Source organism: Eriocheir sinensis, chromosome 39, assembly GCF_024679095.1.
Source record: "Eriocheir sinensis breed Jianghai 21 chromosome 39, ASM2467909v1, whole genome shotgun sequence".
NCBI lineage: Eukaryota > Metazoa > Arthropoda > Malacostraca > Decapoda > Varunidae > Eriocheir > Eriocheir sinensis.
Window position 1 is genome coordinate 11,442,725 of NC_066547.1, and position 23,923 is coordinate 11,466,647.

At 41.8% G+C, this 23,923-nt stretch overlaps 2 protein-coding genes across 7 annotated transcripts; one reads left to right on the plus strand and one right to left on the minus strand.

Annotated features, from left to right (window-relative positions):
* The first annotated feature begins 5,122 nt into the window (after positions 1-5,122).
* LOC127008986 (UDP-N-acetylglucosamine--dolichyl-phosphate N-acetylglucosaminephosphotransferase-like) lies at positions 5,123-13,448 on the plus strand. 4 transcript variants are annotated; one of them, XM_050881544.1, is made up of 8 exons: positions 5,514-5,559; positions 5,794-5,893; positions 7,423-7,570; positions 8,550-8,753; positions 8,979-9,106; positions 9,485-9,716; positions 10,012-10,200; positions 12,900-13,448. In XM_050881544.1, exons 2-8 carry the CDS (start codon positions 5,851-5,853, stop codon positions 13,201-13,203), a joined length of 1,248 nt encoding a protein of 415 aa, XP_050737501.1. In that variant the 5' UTR covers positions 5,514-5,559; positions 5,794-5,850; the 3' UTR covers positions 13,204-13,448. The 4 variants fall into 4 exon arrangements, with proteins under 4 accessions (XP_050737502.1, XP_050737499.1, XP_050737501.1 ...); XM_050881543.1 differs by lacking the exon at positions 5,794-5,893 and adding an exon at positions 6,563-6,653 and having other exon boundaries at positions 5,542-5,559; XM_050881542.1 differs by lacking the exon at positions 5,794-5,893 and having other exon boundaries at positions 5,126-5,559.
* Positions 13,438-23,178, minus strand: LOC127008987 (hydroxylysine kinase-like). 3 transcript variants are annotated; one of them, XM_050881546.1, is made up of 7 exons: positions 23,044-23,178; positions 20,533-20,708; positions 16,740-16,956; positions 16,359-16,495; positions 15,210-15,381; positions 14,797-15,053; positions 13,438-14,600 (listed from the first exon to the last, which is right to left on the minus strand). In XM_050881546.1, exons 2-7 carry the CDS (start codon positions 20,692-20,694, stop codon positions 14,415-14,417), a joined length of 1,131 nt encoding a protein of 376 aa, XP_050737503.1. In that variant the 5' UTR covers positions 20,695-20,708; positions 23,044-23,178; the 3' UTR covers positions 13,438-14,414. The 3 variants fall into 3 exon arrangements, with proteins under 3 accessions (XP_050737503.1, XP_050737504.1, XP_050737506.1); XM_050881547.1 differs by lacking the exon at positions 23,044-23,178 and adding an exon at positions 22,034-22,131; XM_050881549.1 differs by lacking the exon at positions 23,044-23,178 and adding an exon at positions 22,109-22,129.
* Positions 23,179-23,923: the final 745 nt, after the last annotated feature.

A 23,923-nucleotide genomic window follows, 5' to 3' on the forward strand; every position in this document is an offset into this window, starting at 1 on the left:
AGAAGAAGACGAAGAAGAGGAGGAAAAGAGTGAAGGGGACAATAAGGAGGAAGAAGAGGAAGAAGGAAGAAGAGGAAGACTAGGAAGAGTAGGAAGAAGAGGAAGAAAAGGAGGAAGAGGATGAAGAAGAGGAAGAGGAAGAAGAGGAGGAAATAGAGGAAGAGGTGGGAGAGGAGGAAGAAGAGAAAGAGGAAGAGGAGGAAGAAGAATAGCAAAATCAAGAAAAAGGAAGAAGAAGATGAGAAGGAAGAAGAAAAGGAAGAGTGAGAGGAAGAATGAGGAAGAAGAGTAGGACGAGAAGCTAGGAAGAGGAGGAAAAGTAGGAAGCAGAGGAAGAGGAAAGAGGAGGAAGAAGAAGAAAGAAGGAAGAATAGGAGGAAGAGAGGAAGAAAGGATTTTTTTCTGAGAGTTCTTTTCACTCAAAGGAAGGATAGAAGGAGGAGGGAGAAAGAATTTTATTTCTTGAGGAGTTTTTTCACTCATTATTCACTATTGCTTTACACCATTGATTAGGTTCACGAGCGTTATTGTTGTTCAGAAAAATCAATACGATGCTGGCTATACGAGGTGGCTCTCAGGGGGTCGGAACGTATAGCGAAATCAAGGGGTCGGAACGTATAGGGTTAAACGGTGTCCCCTTTCTGCGGGATGCTATAAGGTGATCTCGGCCCCTTCCTCCGCTAGAGCTCCTTCCGAGTTGGGTTGGTAGCCTCTGTAAACATCTCTACACGGAAATATTGATAATTGAAGCATTTTACATATATTAGTGTAATCATACATATTTTTCAATGTATAATCACGAAGAAAATGGTTGATTGAAAGGCAAATATAGGTATAATTGGGAACATAGCGTGAGTGATAGGGTTGGCATCCCTGCGCGGCCCGTGTTTCCACGAGGCCTACGAGAGGGGAGGCCTATAGGGGGTGGGAAGTGACGTCAGCACCTCATGATTTCCACCTCTCTCCACGCACACAGCCAGGGAGTCCACATGTGCCCGGCGTTATCACTTCTCTGCCCCTCGCTACCATCCCGTCAAGCAAGGGCACGTTAGAAAAGTACTCGAGCCCCATCGGAGCTATAGGAAAAGACTACCTAGCTCCTTGAGTTGACCAAGGAGGCGTGTTGACACGGCAACTCGGCAAGGGTTAAAAATCATGATACAACCCTAAAGTCTTAAACAAAATTTTAAATCATTTATTTAAAAAACTTTTGCAGATTCATATTAGATCAAATACGTTTTATTATAATTCCTGGATCATTTATTACCATATCAATTAATGAGAGAAATGCAGAATTGACGCTTAAATATGCGAAGGGGCTGACGAAGATGTGCCTATCTCGACCCCTTGCCAGATTCCAACAATTTCGCCCCTCAACACCTTTCCTTCGCTTACGGAGAGGGCCCCTCGAAGATTATGGTACGAGATGTTGGCCGAAGAGCTTCTATAGTCGAGGAGGCTGCCTTATGGTACGGCCGATTATTTACTGGTCTACATACCAACAAAAATGTAAAGTCTTAAACAAAAACTCTTCTTGGGCTGCTATTTATTTTATTTCCACAATGTATAGAACAAAAATACCATCTCTATTTAGTGGAAGTCGTACTTTGAAGACCCAAAAGTACCAAATCTGGTACATTGGTACCAAAAACGGCGACACTGGATTGATAGCGAGTCCAATAAGCGAGATGGTAGGTGGGAGCGGAATAACTCTGGCATGATGCATCGATAACCCACCTATCCCCTGCCTGGGAAATGCCAAGGACAGCCCGTCCACCTGCTCTCCGCAAGAACATATGTGACACCATGGAGGTATCAAGTTCTAACCACCTCCAGCTCTACAGTTCAACTCAACGGGTTTGTAAGCTTGGAAGCCGTACGCGAAATACAACAAATATATAGTCCTTATACATTGTTTGTTACTCACATGGAAAGTAAGGAGTTAGATGACACTAAATAGGAAATCTACTTATTATCTAGTGTTATGTAGAAAAATTTATGACCGTAATGAATAGACATACGTAGGTTATAGTTCAGGTGCAAACACTGTGGAACTTACGCTTTCCTTATATAGGCTTATCTTCAGAGTCCTTGGGTGATAGCAAAGTAGAGCAAGCTGATTTTTCTGAATTGTTAGCGGCCTGTCTTCCCCGTTTTGACCGTGTGCTGAGTGTTTGAAAAGCGCGGCGCGTCCAAAGTGTTTGCATGCGGGACTTAAGGGAACTCGAGGGAACATAATCATGAACCCCAGAAACTTAAAATGTCAGGTCTAACTGCAACGAGTAGCTATATACCCCACCCCGCCCCCTCCGATGAAGTGACGCCGCTGTACCCCCTCCTGCAGGGGAGGCGCGATTCATGCTCGTGTTGTGCCGAAAGTCAGTCTTGAAAAGGGAGAACGGCACTGGGCCGTATTACAAGTCAAACCCGAGAAGTTTCGACTCCTTGCAAAGGTCGGTTTAGGGGCCTTACAAGTCCAATCTGAAAAGTTTCTGGTCCCTACAGTTTGGCCCCTAAACCGACCTTTGTAGGGACCCGAAACTTTTCGGGTTTGACTTGTAATACGTTCCACTATCAAAGAGTGAAAAGGGTGCATTGAACATAAAAGGTTGAGAACTACTGCTCGAGTTCATTAATTTTAGGTGCGCCAGATATTTCGACAATGCTGGGCCAAAACATAAACAAACCCTGACCCTGCAGGTATTTTGGAAACGCTTGGTCATGATAATGTAAACAAATCCTTGATAAGGCGTTTATTTTTACAGCTCTGGCCCATCATAATTAGGGTCCCTTAATAGAGTCCCGACATAGGCGGCCCTGTGTTGTGTTGGGACATTATTGACCCTTCGAGCACCGCGCCGACTTCAAAGCACGGTGTCTCGCGGGTCATTTACCATCGGTTATGACAGCAAGACACACATACTGCCATTGTGTGTGTCTTACTGTAATAACCGCCCTCCCTTTGTACTGTCAATGGAAATCATTGTGAGAGAGGCACATCTATACGGACTGAAACAATCGTTCACCTCAGGTCCAGACATCGATCCTGATGAGGGAAGCTGCCGCCCTTACAGCCAAAATTATTGGATGTGATCTCTCCCACAGGGCCCTAGCTGTTATAACAGACTCACAATGGATATTTCACAGTCTCATCAAGGCCACAGTCTAATAGACTGGACGTGTTACAAGAATTTAGATGAACAGAAGCTAGCTTTTGGTGAGCCATACCTGTTTTAAAACTAAGCATTACACACAACTCACTCTAAAAATTAACAAATTAGTTTTTTAGACTGTATTTGCTATTCATCACTCTGGTAACTGTTTCCATTATTATTACTCGTTTCTGAGATTTCAAAATACGGGGAAATATTACTATTTCAGCGGTGATCGGTTAGATTACTATTTGCTCATGTGAAGGCTCTTCAGCTAGGAACTCCTCTAGGTTGGGTTATAAGTCCATCTTTATTTAATACCCTAAAGTGTAAGGTTGCACAGTCCTCATTTTCACTGGTACCACTGTCATTATGATATGCTGAAGACATTTTCCTACAATATTCTCTAAATCTATTTTGACCTTCAAGCAAAATGAAACACGTTTACATGGCCTTAGTATTTTACTGTATTATTTCTTGATAAAAAATAAGTATTTCAATTAAATTAAATTAAATTAAATGTTATTGAACTCATTGATGACTTATCTTCACAATACCTTGGAATCGCACAGAAGATATTGCAGCAACTACTTCCTAGTGTGTGTGTGTGTGTGTGTGTGTGTGTGTGTGTGTGTGTGTGTGTATTAATACAATAAAGAGAGCAGCACGGGGAGTAATGGAATCAGGGACCCCTCCACCCCTAGATAATTAGTTTACACTCATTTTCTCTCCATATGATAAAATTTACTGCAAGCGGGTATCGGAAAGGAAGCAAAAGCCTTTGCATTGATGGAGGTTGGGTAGTGTGTCAGCCACGTGGCCCATGACAAGTATATCACGGCTCATGACGTTCAGGAGGCAGCGTCCCTACCTGCAGGCTGCAGGCAGGGGTCCTCGGAGCGCTGCCGCTTCTCAAGGTCGTCAGCAACCCGCCGTGACGCGCCTGTATCGCAGGCTGCACGGGTTACTGAGTGCCAACACTGAGACAGTGGCTGATCGTAAGGCTAATAATAATCTCCTGTCACCTTACGGCACATTCCAACGGCTGGTGACCAAATTATGGTAAAGTATAAGGGCGCAATGGTGTGTTGGCGACACCTGTTGATGCAGACACAAAATTGTCTCTTATTTACTTTGACTCAGCTCGATCGCTGGCTGCTGGCTGTTAGGGGGAAGCGTGCAGGTCTGACACAAGTGCGCTCAGTTTCAGTGGACGATCCTTATTGCTGTGAAACATAAATACAAAGAGAGAGCGTGTGCTAGCGTTTGAAAAGCGCGGAGAAAACAGGGTCAATAATGGCGACCAAATTTTCAGTTGTCGGGACTCTCTCTATCAAGGGACTCTAATCATAATGTCAACACACCCTCGATCGATCTGCATTTTGACATCATAATGGGGGGGCTCCCGTGGTAGAGTCTGCGCATTGCGTTCCGGCGGGGTGCTGGAACGTATGGGTTCGAGACCTGCCCGGTGCCATGGGAGTGGAAGGTTGTTGGGCCTCCTCCTTGAAAGAATTGGGCATCTCTCTACCAGCCGTCTGGGTGGTTGCGCGGCATGCACCGCCTTCCTCCCTTGGGGTATATCCCCAACGATCAATACCCCCCAAAAATAAAGAAAGAAATAAGACAAAACCAAAACTTTATGTAGAACACCAGAAAACCAAAGCAGAGACTACCTACTAATAGTCAATATATTAGTGTTCCAACCATTAACACTAGAAGATATTAATTGAAGACAGAAAAAAAATATCACAAAAATCTGGATCAGAAGAAAAAAGAAAATTCACCAAGACTACGGGCCGCGTTCACAGTCGTTTTGTTTGCTTCGATCGTTACCAATGGCTGTTATCGCCGCTATAGTATTTCCACAATGATGGGTAGGTGGCGGTGCGGGGGTTAGCCTAGCCCCGCACCTTGCCACACACTCTCAACACCTCTCCCTTCCTGCAGCCGCCACTACCCCATCGGCCAGTTTCACGTGGAAAACTATAGAGCCGATCGCCGCCATTGGTAACGATCAATATAAACAAAGTGACTGTGAAAGCGGCCTATCACAACAACGCCAATCAATAATCAAGAATCAAGAACTAGGACCATAAGTGGGAGCCGTTACAAAGGCAATCCCACGCCTACTATAAAGTGGGACCAAAAAAGAATGCGTATAGAGGGGAGATGTCAAGAAGAAGAAGCGCATCTGGCAACACTGGGCATGATGTAAACAAACCCTCAGCCCTGACCAGCGAGGAAGTGGAGGGGGTGCGCAGTGCCTGAGATGGGCCAGTGGACACGTCTGAGGCTGTGACTGGAGGAGAGATGGGCCACAGTGCCGATAAGTCCGGGGGCGGGGGGGGAGTGGCACTGCTCGGCGCCTGGCTGGCCTCCGCGTGGCACCGACCCTCAGACTATGGTGAGCACAGGCTGACTCGGGTACTTGCCTTTGACTACCCACTGGATGCTGTTTACTTGTATAGCACCTTTTGAAACACATTACCTCACTGTCATGGATTATAGTCTTCACCAACACTATCTCCACATCGATATTGGTTGTGCTCTTCGCTGACTCAGGTGGTCGGCAGATAAGAGCTGTCACTTGACTCATTATGCAACACACGCCAAACAGTTGAGCACCTCCATCACTCAGATTACATGGAAGCAAGAGTGGCCCGGAGGAACCAGACCACTGTGAATAAGCAGCTCAATGGCATTCAGAGAAGAGAAGATCAATTGTATACCCTGGCAAGGTTAGGTTTACTTAATCTCTCTTTCGGATATTCTAAGGGGAAAGATTACAGAAAACATAGCAATAAAATGTTTACTTAAAGCATTGGCTAATATTCAGAGTAACAGAATGGTCTCCTACACAGAAATTGCTTGTAGTTTTCACATAAGTCTTGGCTCAGAGTGTATTGCCATGTCTACTTGAAATACCAGAATTTTATCTTTTCTACACTCAAACGACCACCTGCACGTAACAAAACACCTGAGAAATTAATCCAGACAAGGAAAGGTTTGCTGGCGCCGGGGATCGAACCAGCGACCAGCATAACGGGAGAGCCACTCCTTAATCAGTTGGCCAAAGAGGTACCCCCCTGGCAGAGGGAGTTATGGGAGGCTCGCCCATCAGGCTTAGTTGCCGTGGCACTACATACTTATATATTATATTGGTGTTACTAGAATTACACCCGGTAAATATCTTTAGTTCGCATGTCTTTCAAGGACAGGCAAAACTTGATATTTAGGTAAGTCTTGACGTGTTTTGATTAATCTGCTAATTATTCCCTGCAGAAGTAATTTTTTTCATGAATCTCCCTGTTCCCTCCCCAACTTTGGATTTTTGTGAAAACATGCAAATCAGTAACAAACATCAGCACTCACCAGAAATGCAACAACTTTGTCCTCACATTATGCAGGAACAAGGAAAAATAAGCACGAGCCCTCACAAGGTCATGGGGAAGGCGGACCCAGCCACTACTGAAATGAGCCACCGCTTCAACTGCCATGGTGAAAACTGCGTTGCAAAGTGTATCAATTGTATATTTATTGAAAATATATAAACTCAACAAATCCAGACAAACCTAACCTTACCTAACGGGGCAAGCTTTCCGCATTGACCCCCCCTCCCCAACCAAACCCAACAAAACCTATGAGGGGAGGCTTCAGCCTCCTTCAGCACCCTCATTTAGCTATTTCTGCAAGAGACTGTTAAAAGAAAGATCAATAGTATAAGATCTATCAAAAAAGTGTCAAACTCTGGGCTGTGAAGGGTGTAAATATAGATATATACCGTATACCTTTCATTAAACTTACTCAGGTGGTTGACACAATTTTTTAAATGGATTTTAATGTGCTCATCACCATTTTGATCATTGTTTCCATCACAAATTACTAATTTAATAGATATAAGTAACTTGTTGAGTGGCAATAGGTTTATAAGTTTTGGTGATAGGTTTCTACTCTTCCAGCAGTTGGTTACTACCCTTAGTGACAATAGGTTACTATTTTTGTGGTGATAGGTTACTATCTCTTGGGGTGCTGTTAGCTTAAGAAAATGCAGTGTGGCACATCCAAAGTTGATTCAGTGGTGGCCTACCCTGATCTGGGTGTTATTCTGAAGTTTTACCTTTATTTACAGAAAAGAATTGAAAAATGGGTAGGAAACTACATACAAAATTTATAATAGTATGAAAGGGTTTCCTGCAACAAAGATGTGGAGGTAAACTTGAATGAGAAAGAGAAACACTGAACATTAACCAAAATTATCTCACCTCAGAAATGCTGGTGCCACTGTGCATAAATGTAGTGCTGTCAGCGGTGGGGGTTGGGGTGGTTCTGAGGGCCATCCCTGCACTCTCCTCCATGTTCATTGATGCAGGACTTTTTGGCCGCGACCTCTGCAAGGCAGACCGCACCAAGAAAATGTAAGTCACATTCTCTCAGTACACTCAAGCTATAGGTGTAATTAAAGGTCTGAAAGAGCCTGGCCTAGATCTAGTGTTCCCGATACAAAACAATACCTTTTTTTTTTTTTTAGTAAAATGGACCTTACATACATAAAAATAAAAGGTAATGTCACTGCTTTGAACACATCCCAAGGAATTTTCCAAATATGTATGAGACAACATGAACCCTTTCATGCACCAAAAGTTTAATAAGTTTCTCTTTCCACTGCGACATCCGTCTGGGGCTCCCTCGGAGGCCTCACGGAATGGCCTGACCGTGTGCCGAAAATTTTATCGATTTCACCCACGAGTATTCTTTTTTCCTGGCATTATTATAGATCTTTGGTTTTGGAAGAGATTATTCTGCCTTATGAAAGAAAAAAATATCAAGAAATGCAAATAAATAGAGAAGTTTATTGACTCTGAAAAAAACAATTTAAATGACGACAGTCGCGCTCACAGGCTGCCTGCTGAGAGGCAACTAAACCATGGACAATTATGACTTCAAATCCAACGGCATGCAAGAGTTGACAATTATTTTATTTTATAGGGCTAGCTAGGATCTTCGACGCAAAAATTTTTGACGCGATTCTGAAAAAAACTATTTTTGGTGAATTTTTAAAAGTTTTTGATGCGATTCGAGTCAAAAGCTCATGTAGACAATTCCATTTTGCCGCGACTCACGTTGTGGTGCGTGAAAGGGTTAATATTATTAAGTAATGAGAATTTTGTTTTGATAATGAACAGGATGACTTTAGTAACAAGGTTTTACTATGAGCTAACATATTTTTATTTCAATTGTTAGCTATTAGCTTTTCATTTATGGTAAGTTGCTGGAGCCATAGGATCAGGTTCATTTTCATCAAAACTAGGTAAACAAGTGTAGTTCATGTAGTAATCCATCCAACCTCAGAAGGAAGGGAAATGTTATAATAATAATGTTTTATCTTCTTGGCAGACCCGAATCCATGGGGATGGTCAGTGGGTCAGTGTTCCTGGTGATCATGTTTCTGTTCCTGGGTGTTCCATTCGGCCAACACTTCATAAATTCATCCAAGCCCTTCCCACATGCAGCCTTCTCCGAGTACCTCACCTCCTTGCTCTCCATCTGCTGCATGTTGTTCCTTGGATTTGCTGATGATGTTCTCAATCTCAAATGGAGGTGAGAATGTTGGGATTGTTTATCTTACAGGTTTTTGCCAAAGTTAGATTTGTAAGTGTAAATACATGATATTCAATTGACATTGTTATTTGTAGATAGCTCTGCAGGCAGACTAATGGCATATTGTTACTGTAATCACATTTAATTGCAATAAAACGAACTGCATCTGATGACTCGGTAATTTTAACACATGCAAAGTTTGTATCAGTGTTTGTCATGTTTCAGATACAAGCTGGTGCTGCCCACACTTGCCTCTCTGCCACTCCTCATGGTGTACTACATCAACCAGGGCTCCACCACTGTTGTTGTGCCCCGCCTGCTGCGTGCCTGGATGGGTGGGACACTCAACATAGGTGAGTTCCATACCTGGTATTGCTATGAAGCATTGTACATAGTGTAGAATGAAATATAATCTGTTGATTGACAAATATATACTCCCTATTCTTCTGCTGTCAAGCTTATTTGCTTGGTTCATTTCACTTTTTTTTTTCATGTCACTGCAAGAGAACGGTTTAATTGTTATTTTATGTATGTATATGCATAGAACCAAATTTATTTTTTTATTTATTTATTTATTTTTTTTTTTTTTTTTTAACTGTTAGATTATTAAGCTCATGGTGACTGAATTTTTTTTGTTGGAACACTGTAAAACAAAACACTTTGGTCCAGTTTGTTTGTAACATACATATGATACATTGAAATGGCATTCTCATAGATTGCCCCTTCTTCAGGTGTGCTGTACTACATTTACATGTCAATGTTGGCTGTGTTTTGCACCAATGCCATCAACATCTATGCTGGTATCAATGGCCTAGAGAGTGGGCAGGCTGTGGTAGTGGGTGCATCTGTGGCAGTGTTTAACATCATGGAATTAGGGGGCTTCCAGGCCAGGTCCCATTTCTTCTCTGTATGTGTCATCATTCCCTTCATCACCACCTCACTGGGCCTCTTCTACTACAACCGGTGAGCATGACCGCTGCATTACTTGCATTGGTTAATGTGTTGGCATCATCCCTGTAGATTTTTTAGTATTGACTATTAACTTAGTTATTAACAAAAACGTGAAATCACAAACTTGATGCAGTTTTTCATCATATATTTTATTTCTTCTTGAAGCATTGAAAAAAAAAATTTCAAGGTAAAAAGGCTCAGTTTTCCTTGTCCAATGTATGATATGGAAAGCATTTTTACCATCCTGTCAGCATGTACAGTGCTGCCTGCTGTCCAGTATAGCTTACAGTTCATATTATCCACACAGTTATCCTGCCAGAGCCTTTGTGGGAGACACCTTCACCTACTTTGCTGGCATGACCTTTGCTGTAGTTGCCATCATTGGACACTTCAGCAAGACTGTGCTGCTCTTCTTCATCCCACAGATCTTCAACTTCCTGTACTCAGTCCCTCAGCTCTTCCACCTTGTGCCGTGCCCAAGACATCGCCTTCCACTGTAGGTGTCTACACACAGTATATTTTAACACTATAGATAATTTTCAGTTTTCAGCATATGGTTATCCTTAAGTAACTCAAAAGGGGGCTACTTCTCATCACCAGGTTAAATTTTTCTTGATAAAGAGAATCTGCAATAATTCATTGTGTTCCACTTCAAGAGAACAATCCCATCCCCATTAGGATTTATTGATTTTTGTAGTTTTTTCTTGTGAGGACATCAACCCTTAACCCACAGAGTGTTGACTTTGGGTATGGAAATGGGTCATGTCAGGTTAATTTTTTTTTGCATTATTTTTTTTCCTAAAAAATTTCCAGAAAATTACAAATTCATTGATGTTTATATATTAACCCCTTCCCTACGGCCGGGCCAAAACAGCGCCCCGCGCCGTGTCTGAGATCGCCACACGCACCAAATTTCAAATGTCGCTATTGAATATAACAAGTTTTCAGCCATAAACTCAACATAATCATCATTTATTATATATGAAAACATGCAGAATTAAATGAAACATAAATTAATTGATAATTTTGAGATATAAGCATAAATATAGAGATAAAATAACTCGTATATTGGCAAAAGCAAGCCAGGACGCAGTATGCGTGTCCTTGGATATGGTATGGGGAACGCAAGGACGAAGTATACGCGTCCTTGTGTTGATGTGGTTAATATCATGTGATAACTCAAAGTGTTGCTTCCCAGCGCTTCTTATTTGCATTATTTCCCCGTTTCGGAGGTCAAGATGTCACACAAAAAACTGTGAAATTTATGTATAGAGTTTTGTACGCTGTTACAGGTAACTCTCGATTTACGCGAGTATTGTGTCCTTGAAGAGGTCGCGTAAATCAAAAACAATGTAAATCAAACAAGAGGTAGGCTTCTATCGAAAAATAAATATTCACTTCATTCAGTGGAGAGAGAGAGAGAGAGAGAATATCCATATCACCGAGATATCCACTCAGGCACGCAGTCTCAGCCTCACTCGTGTGAGGAAATGAGGGACACCATGAGCGACTGGCTAGTATTGGTACTGGTACCGAGCAGTCTGGTACCAGTACTGTACTGTATAGCTGGTACCTGCACTCCCCTATTGTTGTGTAGCGTGGCAGCGTGGGTACTGTATTGTTGTTCAACTGGCGCACGGGAAGAACTGAGCTCAGCTGTGTGGCCGCGGTGCAGTGTGAGTCCAGTTGCGTGAGACATCTGGTGGCCACTCCATAAAATATCGCGTATAAGTGAAAAAATGTGTAAATTAAACATTTATTTGGATTTTGGACCCTGCGTTATTTTAAAAATGCGTAAATCAAACTCGCGTAAATCGAGAGTTACCTGTATTATGCTTCTTTTACACACTTTCTTCAAGCATATAGTAAATATGATTAATACATAACTCTTTACATAACAAATTCATAGAAATATATGGGAAAAAACGTAACATAAAATGGCTGGATGGTCAGTCAGCAACAGCAGACGGTGCAAGGTGGAGTTTACGACACCACAAAGGTGAAATAACACAATGCTGTCTCCAATCACCAGTTCTCATTTCCGATTATTTTGAAATCTAACCTCTATTCGTAGGCTTTACTCAATATTTTTTCAAATAGTAAAACCATATATGTGGAAATAGGAATAAAGCACTCACAAAATATGCTTGAAATTTGCAACCTGCATGAATTTTCTCAATAACTATGCATATATATGAAAAACATTGCCTTTATGAGTTTCCAGTATCTTCCTTAATACTCCTGGAGTAACGAATTAAAGATAAAAAACATAAATGACACCAGCTTAACTGTTCAAAAGGGCAAAGGTATAAGTATGCGTTAAACACTTCCTTAAGTACCTGTATACGTACAAAACACTGCACGGGTTAAAGAACGAGTGACCTGCAGACAGAAATATTGGTGGGTTCTGTAAAATGACAAGTGTGCCGTGTGCAGACACCTCTTTTTTTATTTTATTTCCATTCTTTCCTCGTTACTTTATTTTCCTGCATTGGAAATACACTAATTGGCAATCTTAGGCCAAGATACACACAGTCATATGCCTTGCAGCTGAGCTTAGTCACAGGGCAAGTTTGATGGATGGAGGACACATGGCCCCACCCTCTCTTCAGTCATCCACTTCCATAAATGGATTTTTTCACCAAATTTTACATACTGTATTTGTGTTTGTATCTTTGATAAACAACTTTTGTTCTATGAAATTTTTTGTCAAAATGAATTTGCAAATTCAACTTATTTTCAGTTTACCATAATTCCACACTTTTTATTGGAATAATTTATTACCTGTTTATACCATAAGAACTTGATTGAATTTCTGTAAAACTTTTATTAGACAAGCTCTTACAAAAAATAAACTTTAAAAATAGCTGTTTTTTGCATTCTTGGGGAGGCACCCACAGCTGTTTTTTGCATTCTTGGGGAGACACCCACAGCTGTTTTTTGCATTCTTGGGGAGGCACCTACTATATTTTTTGCATTCCTTACAGTCCCATAACATTCTAGCACTATATAGTTATAGTCAGTATTCAAAAAGTTCACCAGATGCAGGGATACAATTTTTCTAACTGGTCACAAATGTTGAACAAATTGATAAGATATCCAGGTAAAAGAGTATTTTTAGTCATATATATACAGATTAGTCCTTTGCATTATTCAAGATGACTTCTGCTAAAGCTCCTTTTCCTGCCTCTTCAGGTACAACAGGAAAGTGGACAAGCTGGAGCCCAGTGTGGTGGAGTTCAAGGGTGGCAGCATCAGGTGGCAGGTCATGGCAGCCCTGAGGTTGCTGAGGTGGCTGAAGCTGGTGGACCTACAGGAAGGGTTAGGGGAGGATGGGGAGCTATGTCAGATGAACAACCTGACTCTAATCAACCTAGTGCTGGTGTTGCTGGGTCCCCAGCACGAAGGCTCCCTCACCACCAAGCTGCTGGTGCTGCAGGCCCTCTGCTCAGGCCTGGCACTGTTCATCCGTTACCCTTTGGCAGACCTGTTCTTCTAGGAGACAGCTGGGCAGCTTCTGTACCTCACCGACATCACATATCATCACACCTTGACCTATGTCGTCTTATCATTTTATAGAGAAATGACTAATATGCAATTAAATGAGCACATGGGAAATATGAGTAGGGCTCATATGAAGCATATTTAGGACTTCCCTTGGCACTAAGGGATTATATATGTGTAGTGTGTGGAGAACCACTGTATGCACTTGTGATAGGTTTGTTAATAAAAGTGTTTTTATAGGTTTATTGTTTACCATCCAGTTTTGAATCGCATCAGTATGTAATGAGATAAAAGTAGCTGTTAAGCTATTATAAAACTTCCAAGTTATTTTGTCCTGTCAAACACAATGAACATACTGATTTGATGCATTATAAGAGGGAAGAAAATGTCCATGCCATTAAGTTGGCATAGTTTTGTATTCTGGGTAGCCTTGGAGTGGTTATGCATGCCAAGGCTTTTTGAGGCGAGATATAAAGGCCTTTTTTTGTTCCTCAAGTTAAAGAAAAGCTTGTGTGTCAACCAAAGCCATCCATGCCCCATTCTGGTACTCTGCACAATGCCCTTTAGGCCATCTTTAGGGGCAGTGAGGACTGGCATCAGCACAGTAGGGACAGAGGCTCAACTTTTGTAGTTTAGTTAAATTTCATGCTGGTTGACCTATGCTGTATGTCTGTACCCTAATATTCCACTTGAGTAAAATTTCTATAAAACACATGGTCAACAGCATGCAAGTAAAAAATATAGCAACCAGGCATTTTGATTTCTCAACATGAATGGATATGGAATTTTCATTTTTTACTTAAAAGTCATAAGGTCTATAAACATTCTTTTCACCTTTCTTTTTTACAAGTACATGGGAGATAAATATGTTCACCTTGACCGTGCACCTTGGGAAGCTTGTGGCCTCTGTTCTTGGTGCCATTGTCTAGAAAAGACTCATGCAACTAGGTAATCCTAAGGCACTTAAGGCAGTCATACCATAAAAACTGACAATTTTATACTAAAAACTTTCAGCAAAATGAGGTTTACTGAGCTCTTATTATACTTCCCACTTCCTGGTTAACAGGACTGCTGATTTACATTCCCCATTATTATGTCTGATGAAAAGTAGACAACAGTTTTTGAAGTTCCATTTTGATATACTGAAACGCTCCATGATACACACCGGGTAGAAAACTGGACTGAAGCTAGCTGACATGTATCCTTCTATTGGTAACTCTTTAGTGTGCTCTTCCACTGGGCAAGAAGTTGGTCTTCGGGTGTCTGCCAAAAAGAGTCCAGCACTTCCCAGCCTCGTGCTGCTGATGTCAGCAGATACTCATTACCCGGGTCCTGCATGTAGCTGTAGGCGCCCAAAACAAGGCTCTGGGCAAAGCGAGCAGCAATGCACACCTGTGCAGGAGAGAAAAAAAAAAAAAAAAAAAAAAAAGTTCACTCAGTAATTACTGATATCACATGATAAGTGCTGTTATATTTGATTATTCAAAGTACCAGTCTAGTTTTATATTGCAGGGAGCCACGAGATGCATCTAATCCAAGTCTAAGTGAAGGTATTCAGCATTGCAGTACAGCATCCATGACAGCCCACCTTTAAGATGCTCCATTCATCCTCTGTGACAGCTCTTTGTGTGATGTAGCCAGCAAGTATGTGTCCTGCAACCTCATTTGGGGACATTATTCTGACCTCCAGCATTAGGTACATGATGATGATGGCCAGTTCAAAGACGTAACAAGAATGATGAATGTCGCCAAAGTCTATGAGGCCATCAATGTGGTAGGTGGAAGGGTCTTCATCAGTGGCACTGACAATGATGTTCTGTTCATTGGGGTCTCCGTGAATAAAACCTGGAAACAAAGGCATAATGCTAGAATGTTTGGAAGACTTCTAACTACTACTAAGTGTTGAAATAACTTCCAAGACCTTAAACAATTAAAATGAGAATGTTTTTTATATTTATATAGAAAAATTTCCAATTTGCCATTGTCGGTAAGGTGACTGACCTCTCTCCAGTGTGGGCAGAAGCGGCACAACTATCTTCTGCCACGCCTCCAGCACCTCCTCTACCAGCTGCCTCCTTCCTTCATTCACGGCGAACAGGAATTTGGACAACCCGGGAGCACTCTCAAGGCTCCAGATGAAGCGTCGCTGCCTCAGGGCCTCGTTGGTGAAGTCCTGAGGAAGTGTTTGGCTCGTTATGGAGGTGATGATGACTCTGATTAATGGTAACTGGCATGGTTCAATAATTTAGAGTAAGTTCGCTAGTTCCTACATACCATTTGATTGAGTAGTCAGGAGAAAAATATTACTCTGGAATACTAAGCTGAGGGTTTGTAAGCCTTCATCACTTTGACTATAACTCTCTTGATGTCAGTACTAATTGGAATACCACATATGGTCTGGCAAACATACCCAAAATTGTAATACGGGGACAAACACATCCAGACACCAAAGAATTAAAGGGAATCTGCAGCCAATATTACATCCCATGGAATAAGACAGCTGTGTGTTCAGGAAGGAAAGCTCCGCATTTTAATTTCCATACTAACTGCAAGCAAATATTCTTCAAAAGGCCTTGGAAAATACAAGCTTAATGTGTGGCTTCTTTGAGAGAACACGCACACATACATTTTTACCACCGCTGAAAACTATGATCGAGGTAGCGTTTTTTTTTTCTTTTTACAGCAGATGCAGTGGTCAAGGGCACACAGACACACAAATAAATAAATAAATAATAAATAAATAACGTCCAATATTCGTCAGCACCATTCCACATAATGCCCGTATCAGAAAAAAAACAATTATACTCAGGAAAATATAAAAAAAAATAAAAAAAAATATAAAAAGAATGCTTGCTCATAAATATTATTTTGGCAATACTTTGCAGTTTATTTTTTATGCTTTAGTAGATTGATTGATTGATTGAGTATTTTTTTCCCATCAACTTACCAGCCGTCTGGGGGGTTGCGCGGCATGCTCCGCCTTCCTCCATTGGGTTATATAATTAACGAAAAATACCAAAATGTAAGGGACTACAAATTTGGTGAACACACCTTATGTTCTACTTGGCAATAAAGAGTAAAACTGGACAGAAGCTCTGGCTGAAGCAGAGCTGAACCCCCTGGACAGCATCGGCCCTGCCTCCACTCTACCTTGAGCTCGTTGTCCATCCTCGCCACAAAGGCTCCTCCCTCGAAGAAGAGCTGGGCGGTGTACGGCACCTGGTAGAGGATCTTGCCGGGGAGGAAGGTCAGCAGTCTCACGATATTCTCCCCGCCCGCCTCGCCTGCTGCTCATACCACAGGGAAGAAAGAAGGTGACGGTGCTGTCCTCTACTTCGGCGCAATCACTTCTTGAAAACTGACGTCATTTCCTTTCCATTATAGTTATATACAATGTAGTATCAGCCAATAGAGGCAGATTTTACACACCTGATCGATGAGATGTGTACATTAATGGAAATATTACTACATAAAAGATACCACAAGTAGCAAATTATTAAAACCCTCCCAATACCGTAGATAGGTGCGTACCTTTGTCACCACTGATTTCTGCAAAAATCAAATGAGAGCCGGTCACATTTCTCTCTGGTTTCGGAACCCTGATGCCTCTGGCGTGGAGGAAGAGCATCATCTCGTTCTGTGCAGCCATCACCCCTGCGTTTTTGGAGTCGAGAGTGTTGGTTACCTTCAAGACGTAGCCATCTGCACGACCCGCCGTGATGTGAGGGTTGGTGCTGTCAGACTCAACCTTGAAGTTAGGAAAGAATAACGAAAAGTCAAATATATATATATATATATATATATATATATATATATATATATATATATATATATATATATATATATATATTTTTTTTTTTCCATTCAAATGAAGAACGTATTTATACCACAAAAAAGTCTTATGCATCAATCCAGGACGTAATTATAATAAAAAATGGCCAAGTGTTTGTTAGTGTCGGTACTGACACAGCTTATGGGGGTCGAGGGGGCTAAGCCCCCCAGTTAGGTAGGTTGTGTTATATAATGTTTGGTTTATTCGGCACTTGGTGTGGGGCGCGGAAATACGCAGCGCAGGACGGGTACATTGCAGCGGTGTGTGTGGGCCAGTTCACCGGCTGGTGTTACGAGAAATACCTCCTCGCAGAAATAAGTCGCTCTGCTGTCCATCATGAATGCGCAATAGGGGGATACACTTCAGGAAAAAAAACGTTAATTTGCCTGGATTTGTTCTAGTCTGTCCACTTGTGATCTTTGTAAACGGTGAGTGAAATGTAGAAACTGTAAGCAAGTTGAACATCACTGTGCTCTAAGGAAAACTGTGTAGCCTACCTATTTGTTGACAGCCAGTGTGCCTTGTATGCACTTTTAACTTCCTCCCCCTCTGACTGTGATATAGTCAATAAGTGCCTTAGTGCCCTTAGCCTGCTAGAGCGCTGTGGTGCTACTGCACACTTCATCTGGGTGACCTCCCATGTTGGGCTGCCCCATAATGAAAAGGCAGACAGACTTGCTCTTGCTGCCTCTGATGATCTCACTGTACACCCAGGTGTTGAGTACACCTATAATTATGTTAAGAGTAGACTTAGATCCCTTGTTAGTGAGTCTGTCACCAATCAGCTTGTTTGAGGTGTCAGGATGGTAGTCCCTCCAGCATTCACAATGCCCAAGTATCAAGTTTCTGCACCCAAACTTATGGTAGGGTTAGTGCATCCTATGATCTGGTGCTGAGGCTGGGCTATTGATATTACTGAGAGAGAGAGAGAGAGAGAGAGAGAGAGAGAGAGAGAGAGAGAGAGAGAGAGAGAGAGAGAACGAGGGAGGGAGGTGGGGTAATCGGCGCTACGCAGTTCAGTACACACAGAGAGAGAGAGAGAGAGTGTGTTATCTCCACATGTATTACTAGTTCTATAATCACATTATGTTTTGCCTGGGGGTTGGGACGGCATGTTCTTCCCTTCTCCTTTGTTGTTTACCTGCAACAATAAACTATCAATCAATCAATCAATCAAACTCTCTTCGAGTTATTTTGCGACACAGCTGCGGGCTGCGGCGGGTGTACAACAGGCATTGAAAAGTCAATCATTCAATGGTTTGTGACAGAAAGTTAGATTATTTCATAACACCCCGAAAACTACAAAAAAAAAGAAACTTTCGTCTACCTGTGCGAGATGGGCGCAATTTTACCTATACCCTTAACAATACGGCCCCCCAGCAGGGCCAAACTGCCAACCTGGAGGCCTCGGTGCCACTCAGTCCATCGCCAAGTGCGGCTATACAGACAACGTGGACAAGCATATATATATATATATATATATATATATATATATATATATATATATATATATATATATATATATATATATATATATATATATATATAATATTTTAGTCACTACAATTTCTCCAGATAATTAAAATCGTTTTACTTAATTGCATTTCAGTTTACGTGCTAAAATACTACTATTTATGAACAGATCATCAGTATATAGATTTTTTAATTCAGAATCTGGAGTAAAATTAAATCTCAATTAAACTTTAATCATAATTATAATAATAAGAAATGGTTTATTCATTTGTAGGCAGCCATAAGGCTGAAAATACACAAAAATACCATACAATGAGTTTCATGTGGTGAGTAATGGGGGAAGTGGGGAAGGGTGATGTGTGTGTGTGTGTGTGTGTGTGTGTGTGTGTGTGTGTGTGTGTGTTGGAGTGGAGGGGTCATGTGGTCCTGGAAGTGTTAATGACCCTCACAAGTGTCGGTATCGCCGATATCTGTCCGTGCGAGTTTTGACCGGGGGTTGTGGAGGAGGGACTTGCCGAATTTGGTTAGGTTTGTCTGGTATCGGTCCAGTAGGGTGGGCATATTCAGCTGGGTGAGTGCATGCTCGTAGTTAGTGTAAGAATTGCCCAGAATCTGTCTGCATGCACGCCTTTGCACACTCTAATTGGCGTTGCTGGGTCTTGTTGATGGAGGAAGCCCAAGCAGGAGAGGCGTAAAGGAGTCTGGGAAGGATGAAGGTGGTATACAGGTCCTTGAGCGACCTTTGGGGGGCTCCCAGTGCTTTCATGCGCCTCAACATGAAAAGTTTGTAGGAAGCCGCCCTGATGATGTTGGTGGCGTGCTTGCCCCAGCTCAGCTTGCTGTCTAGGGTGACTCCAAGTAGTTTGGTGGATTCAACCACCTGCAGCTGGTGAGGGCCAACCTCCAGGGCTGGCAGTGGGATGGCAGTGGTGGAGGTGTGAAAATGCATCACCACCGTCTTGTTGGTGCTGATGGTGACGTGGTTGTCTTGCGTGCAGCTCTGCAGTCGGTCCAGAATGTGTTGTAGGGGCGTGTAGTCAGGGGCTGTGTTGTTGATGGAGATGCCCACTGTAGAATCATCTACGTACTTCCAACGATGAGGGGCGTCTAACAGTGCACTGTTGATCAGAATAAGGAAGTAAAGAGGACCCATGCGCGTCCCTTGTGGCACCCCAGCAGATAGGGGCTGGAGGGTGGAGGTGCAGCCCTGATGACGCACAGCTTGGTGCCGGTGCGTCAGGAAGTCCGCCAGCCAGGATGTCAGGTGGGAGGGCAGGTCGATGTTTATGGCCTTGGTGATGACAGTGGTGTGGTCAACCAGGTCGAAGGCTTTCCGAAAGTCAATAAAGGCGAGGGCAGAGGAAGTTTTTCTGGTTTCCAGGTTTTTAAGAATGAAATCAAGGAAACTAATGAGGCAATGTGTTGTGGAGGAGGCTCTAACGTTGCCGAACTGCCTCTGATCAATTTTGTAATGAATAGTATCATATGCCCAGCTAAATACAAAGTCTTCACAAAGCAGGCTCGGGATTGGAGTGATGGCAATGGGTCTTAGTTCATTAAGTGAGGTGGGGTTGGTGACTTTGGGGATGGGAGTGACGAATGAGGTTTTCCAATCTGTGGGGCATTTACTCTGAGTGTGGGAGGCATTTATGATGGAGGCAAGGGGGGTAGCAAGTTCATAGGAAAACTCCTGATAAAGTTTTATGGGTAAATCTAGGTGTGTGTGTGTGTGTGTGTGTGTGTGTGTGTATATATATATATATATATATATATATATATATATATATATATATATATATATATATATATATATATATATATATATATATATATATATATATATATATATATATATATATATATATATATATATATATATATATATATATATATATATATATATATATATATATATATATATATATATATATATTCTCCTAAAAGAAAGAAAAACCTTATCAACCACCAGCAACACTACAGCACATATGAACACAACAAGACATACGCAACAAAACTTGCCTGTATAAGGAAATTTCTGTCGTCATAGCTGTTGAGTTCCTTGATGGAGGTGACGGTGAGGCCGAAAAGCTTGAGGGCCAAGGCCTTGGCGTTTTCCTCCTCCATCACGGGCTTGATCACCTGGCCGGGCTGAAGCACACCTGGGGCCTCCTCCTGTGACATGGTTGCTGACTTATCTGTATAGGAGGAAAAGGGAGGGGATACTTACGAGAGCGACTGGCCAAGAACATACACGGGCGAAACACCGGGAAGAAAAGAGGATTATAGGAAAGCCTCGTAATGTTGCAGAAGATCCGACGAAGGAGAGAAAAAGATCGTACAAAATTTAGAACAGGAACGTAAATAGGTAATAATTGTGGTATACGATCGAAGGTCTCGTAATGATGTAGAAGATCCAAAAAGTATGAAAGGGTTGTGTACGTAATAGAGTGACCGGCCAAGAAGGTTTACAAGTGGTCTACTCATGCACAAATTAATGGAGCACTTGCGATGGATGACATGAGGGCATTATTAGTTACATCATGCGCATAGGAGAACCTCGTAATGTAAAATTTCCAGAATAGAAGAGAAAAGGGTCATACAAAATAGGGTCAAGGTGGATGAAGTGCTTGTAATAAAGGCGAAATGTAGGCAATGTCAAGCAGGATCAGCAGGAATGACTTGTGATTTCATAATAGGTCAATAAAAAAGTACAAAAAAATCTGTTGACGTATTTGAGAGGGAGGGAAGGCGCCAGAGGATTTTATATAATGGAGACCAATCCGTAGAAAAGGGAAAGACTTGTGATCTTATAATACCTTCATGAGAGGCGTTGATGTATTTGCGGGAGGGATGGGTTGTGGGGCAAAGGGTTTTAGATAATGAAGAGTCCTTGACAGGGTTTGGAGATAGGGGAAAGAAATGAAAGTAAAGGTAAGATAATTCTAAATCCTGATACAGCACTCTGAAAATAAACAGTTCCAGTAAGATATGGAAAACTCGCAAAAAAAAAGAAGAAAAAAAACCGTACCGATGAAAAGCATAAGAAAAATATATGCTGATAGTTACAATATATTCACGAGATGTAAAATAAAAGTTAATAAGTAAAAAAAAAGTAGGGCCCTTAGTAAATTTAACGGAATTGGTGGTTATGGATTTCGTACTCACGTATCAACCCTTATCACACGTTAGTCTGCTACTTATAGCTACTCATAAACTACCCACACACACCTTATTAGTGCCATTATCGCCACTGAATAGATAGCGCAGTGCAGGCTTATATATCTTGAGCGCTTTATCAACTCTTACAACAGCAACAACGACAGGCTTTTCTTATGTATGTGTTTTGCCCTTGAGGCGCCTCGTATGTGGAAAAATAACCTCTACTACTTACCTACATACTACCACTTATCCTTCTCTTCCTACACTACTACTACTACTACTATTACGACTACGAATAGCGCCACCACTACTACTACTACTACTACTACTACTACTACTACTACTACTACAGCATACTCACACCAGCACCAGCAAGTCTACAGAGGTTCAGAACACGACAATAATCACTCCCTCCAGCCACAATCCTCACGCTAACCTTGTCATCTGCCTCTTCCTCCGTCCGCCCTCTCCCTTCCATTAACAGCATCCTCCCCTCACTCGCTCCTCTCACTCGCCTCCCTTCTGTGCCTACCGTCATCTCGCTTACTTTGCTTCTTCTTCCTTTTCACCTCCGTTTCTTTGCACTTTTTCCTCTCTTCTCTTATATGTTTCGATCTGCTTCCCTGACTGCGTGTTGTCTTATATTTATTATCTGTTGTAGGCTAGTCTTTTTTTAGTTCGTCTCATCCATAACTCCTCCTTCCCGCCCCGGTCTTCCCTCCCCTACTGCCTCACGCCCTCCCGCTGAGAAGGAAGTGTGTGAGCGATCTGACCCCGTGTATTATTTATGTATTCATTGTTACCATATTAGTATTAGAAGTAGAGGTAGTAGGACTAGTATTAGCATTATTATTATTATTATTAGTAGTAGTAGTAGTAGAAGTAGTAGTAGTAGCAGTAGTAGTAGTAGTAATAGTAGTAGAAGTAATAACAACAATAATAATAATAATAATAATAATAATAATAATAATAATAATAATAATAATAATAATAATGAATGTATAAATGAAGTTCCTCTAAGCAATTCACCTTGCAGGCACCTTTCCAATACCAAATACTACATCCCTAATCAAGAGCTTTGTGGGCGTCCTCCCGGAGTGACGTTCCTTTTAGTTTTAACAGCATAATAAAAGTAATGCATTCTCTCTTTCTCTCTCTCTCTCTCTCTCTCAGCCGCAGAACACATCCTTTCCTCCCGCAACAAACAACACCAGAACGGTTCGCTGGCATACCGTCTCCCTGGCGTGGAGGCTAAACAAACCAAAGAAAACCAGCGGCCATCACATAAGACTTGCCACTGCTGAAACCTTACATTTAGCACGGAGAGAGAGAGAGAGAGAGAGAGAGAGAGAGATAATGCTATTCACTCACCATGTAACTCAGTGGCTGGTCGCAAGGGTCGGCTACTCAGATGACTGCACGGCGCCGCTTTTATCTAACCTTTAAGCTCTGCACCACTGCCAGCCATACGATGATAAGGGACCGTCATATCGATAACTCTCTCTCTCTCTCTCTGTAAAATCTGTGTAAATCAGAAAAAAAATATTCTGGAAAATGTAAAGAATATAAGAATATATCATCAAAAGAATGACTGCTAATATAACATTATTTTTTACAATACCTAGTATAGTAAATTATTTTCATAGCATAATATTTTTTTCCACTGATGTGAGGGCGTACACACTGGGAAACATACGGTACTTTATGTTCAACTTGGCTATCATAAGTATAGTAGCGCCGTGAAGCTCTGGCTGAAGAAGAGTTTAACCCCCTGGACAGCATTGAGCTCGTTGTCCATCCTCGCCACGAGGGCTCCTCCCTCGAAGAAGAGCTGAAGGGAAAAACCTTTTCCAGGGAATTTGACTGAAATCCCGGGATTCTTATTTTTATTTCTTATATCTGATTTACACTAAATAACACAAAAATGAGCGCGCGCACGAGAGAGAGAGAGAGAGAGAGAGAGAGAGAGAGAGAGAGAGAGAGAGAGAGAGAGAAGGTGGGGGTGGGGAAAACAACTCTGACCGAAGTGACCTGTACCGTTTCTGTAAACTTTATCTCACCAAGTTAGCTTATCCTACTGGCCAGTCTTAGTCGTGTTTATCCATTTCCTCTTATGGATCTTGTACACAAGCAGTACTATGTTGCAGTTTTTCTACTAATGAAGTATTTTGGATTAGCGTTAGTTCGCAAAAATATTATCTGATACGGGACAAGAAAATGATCGCCTGATCATGAAACGTTAATACACACA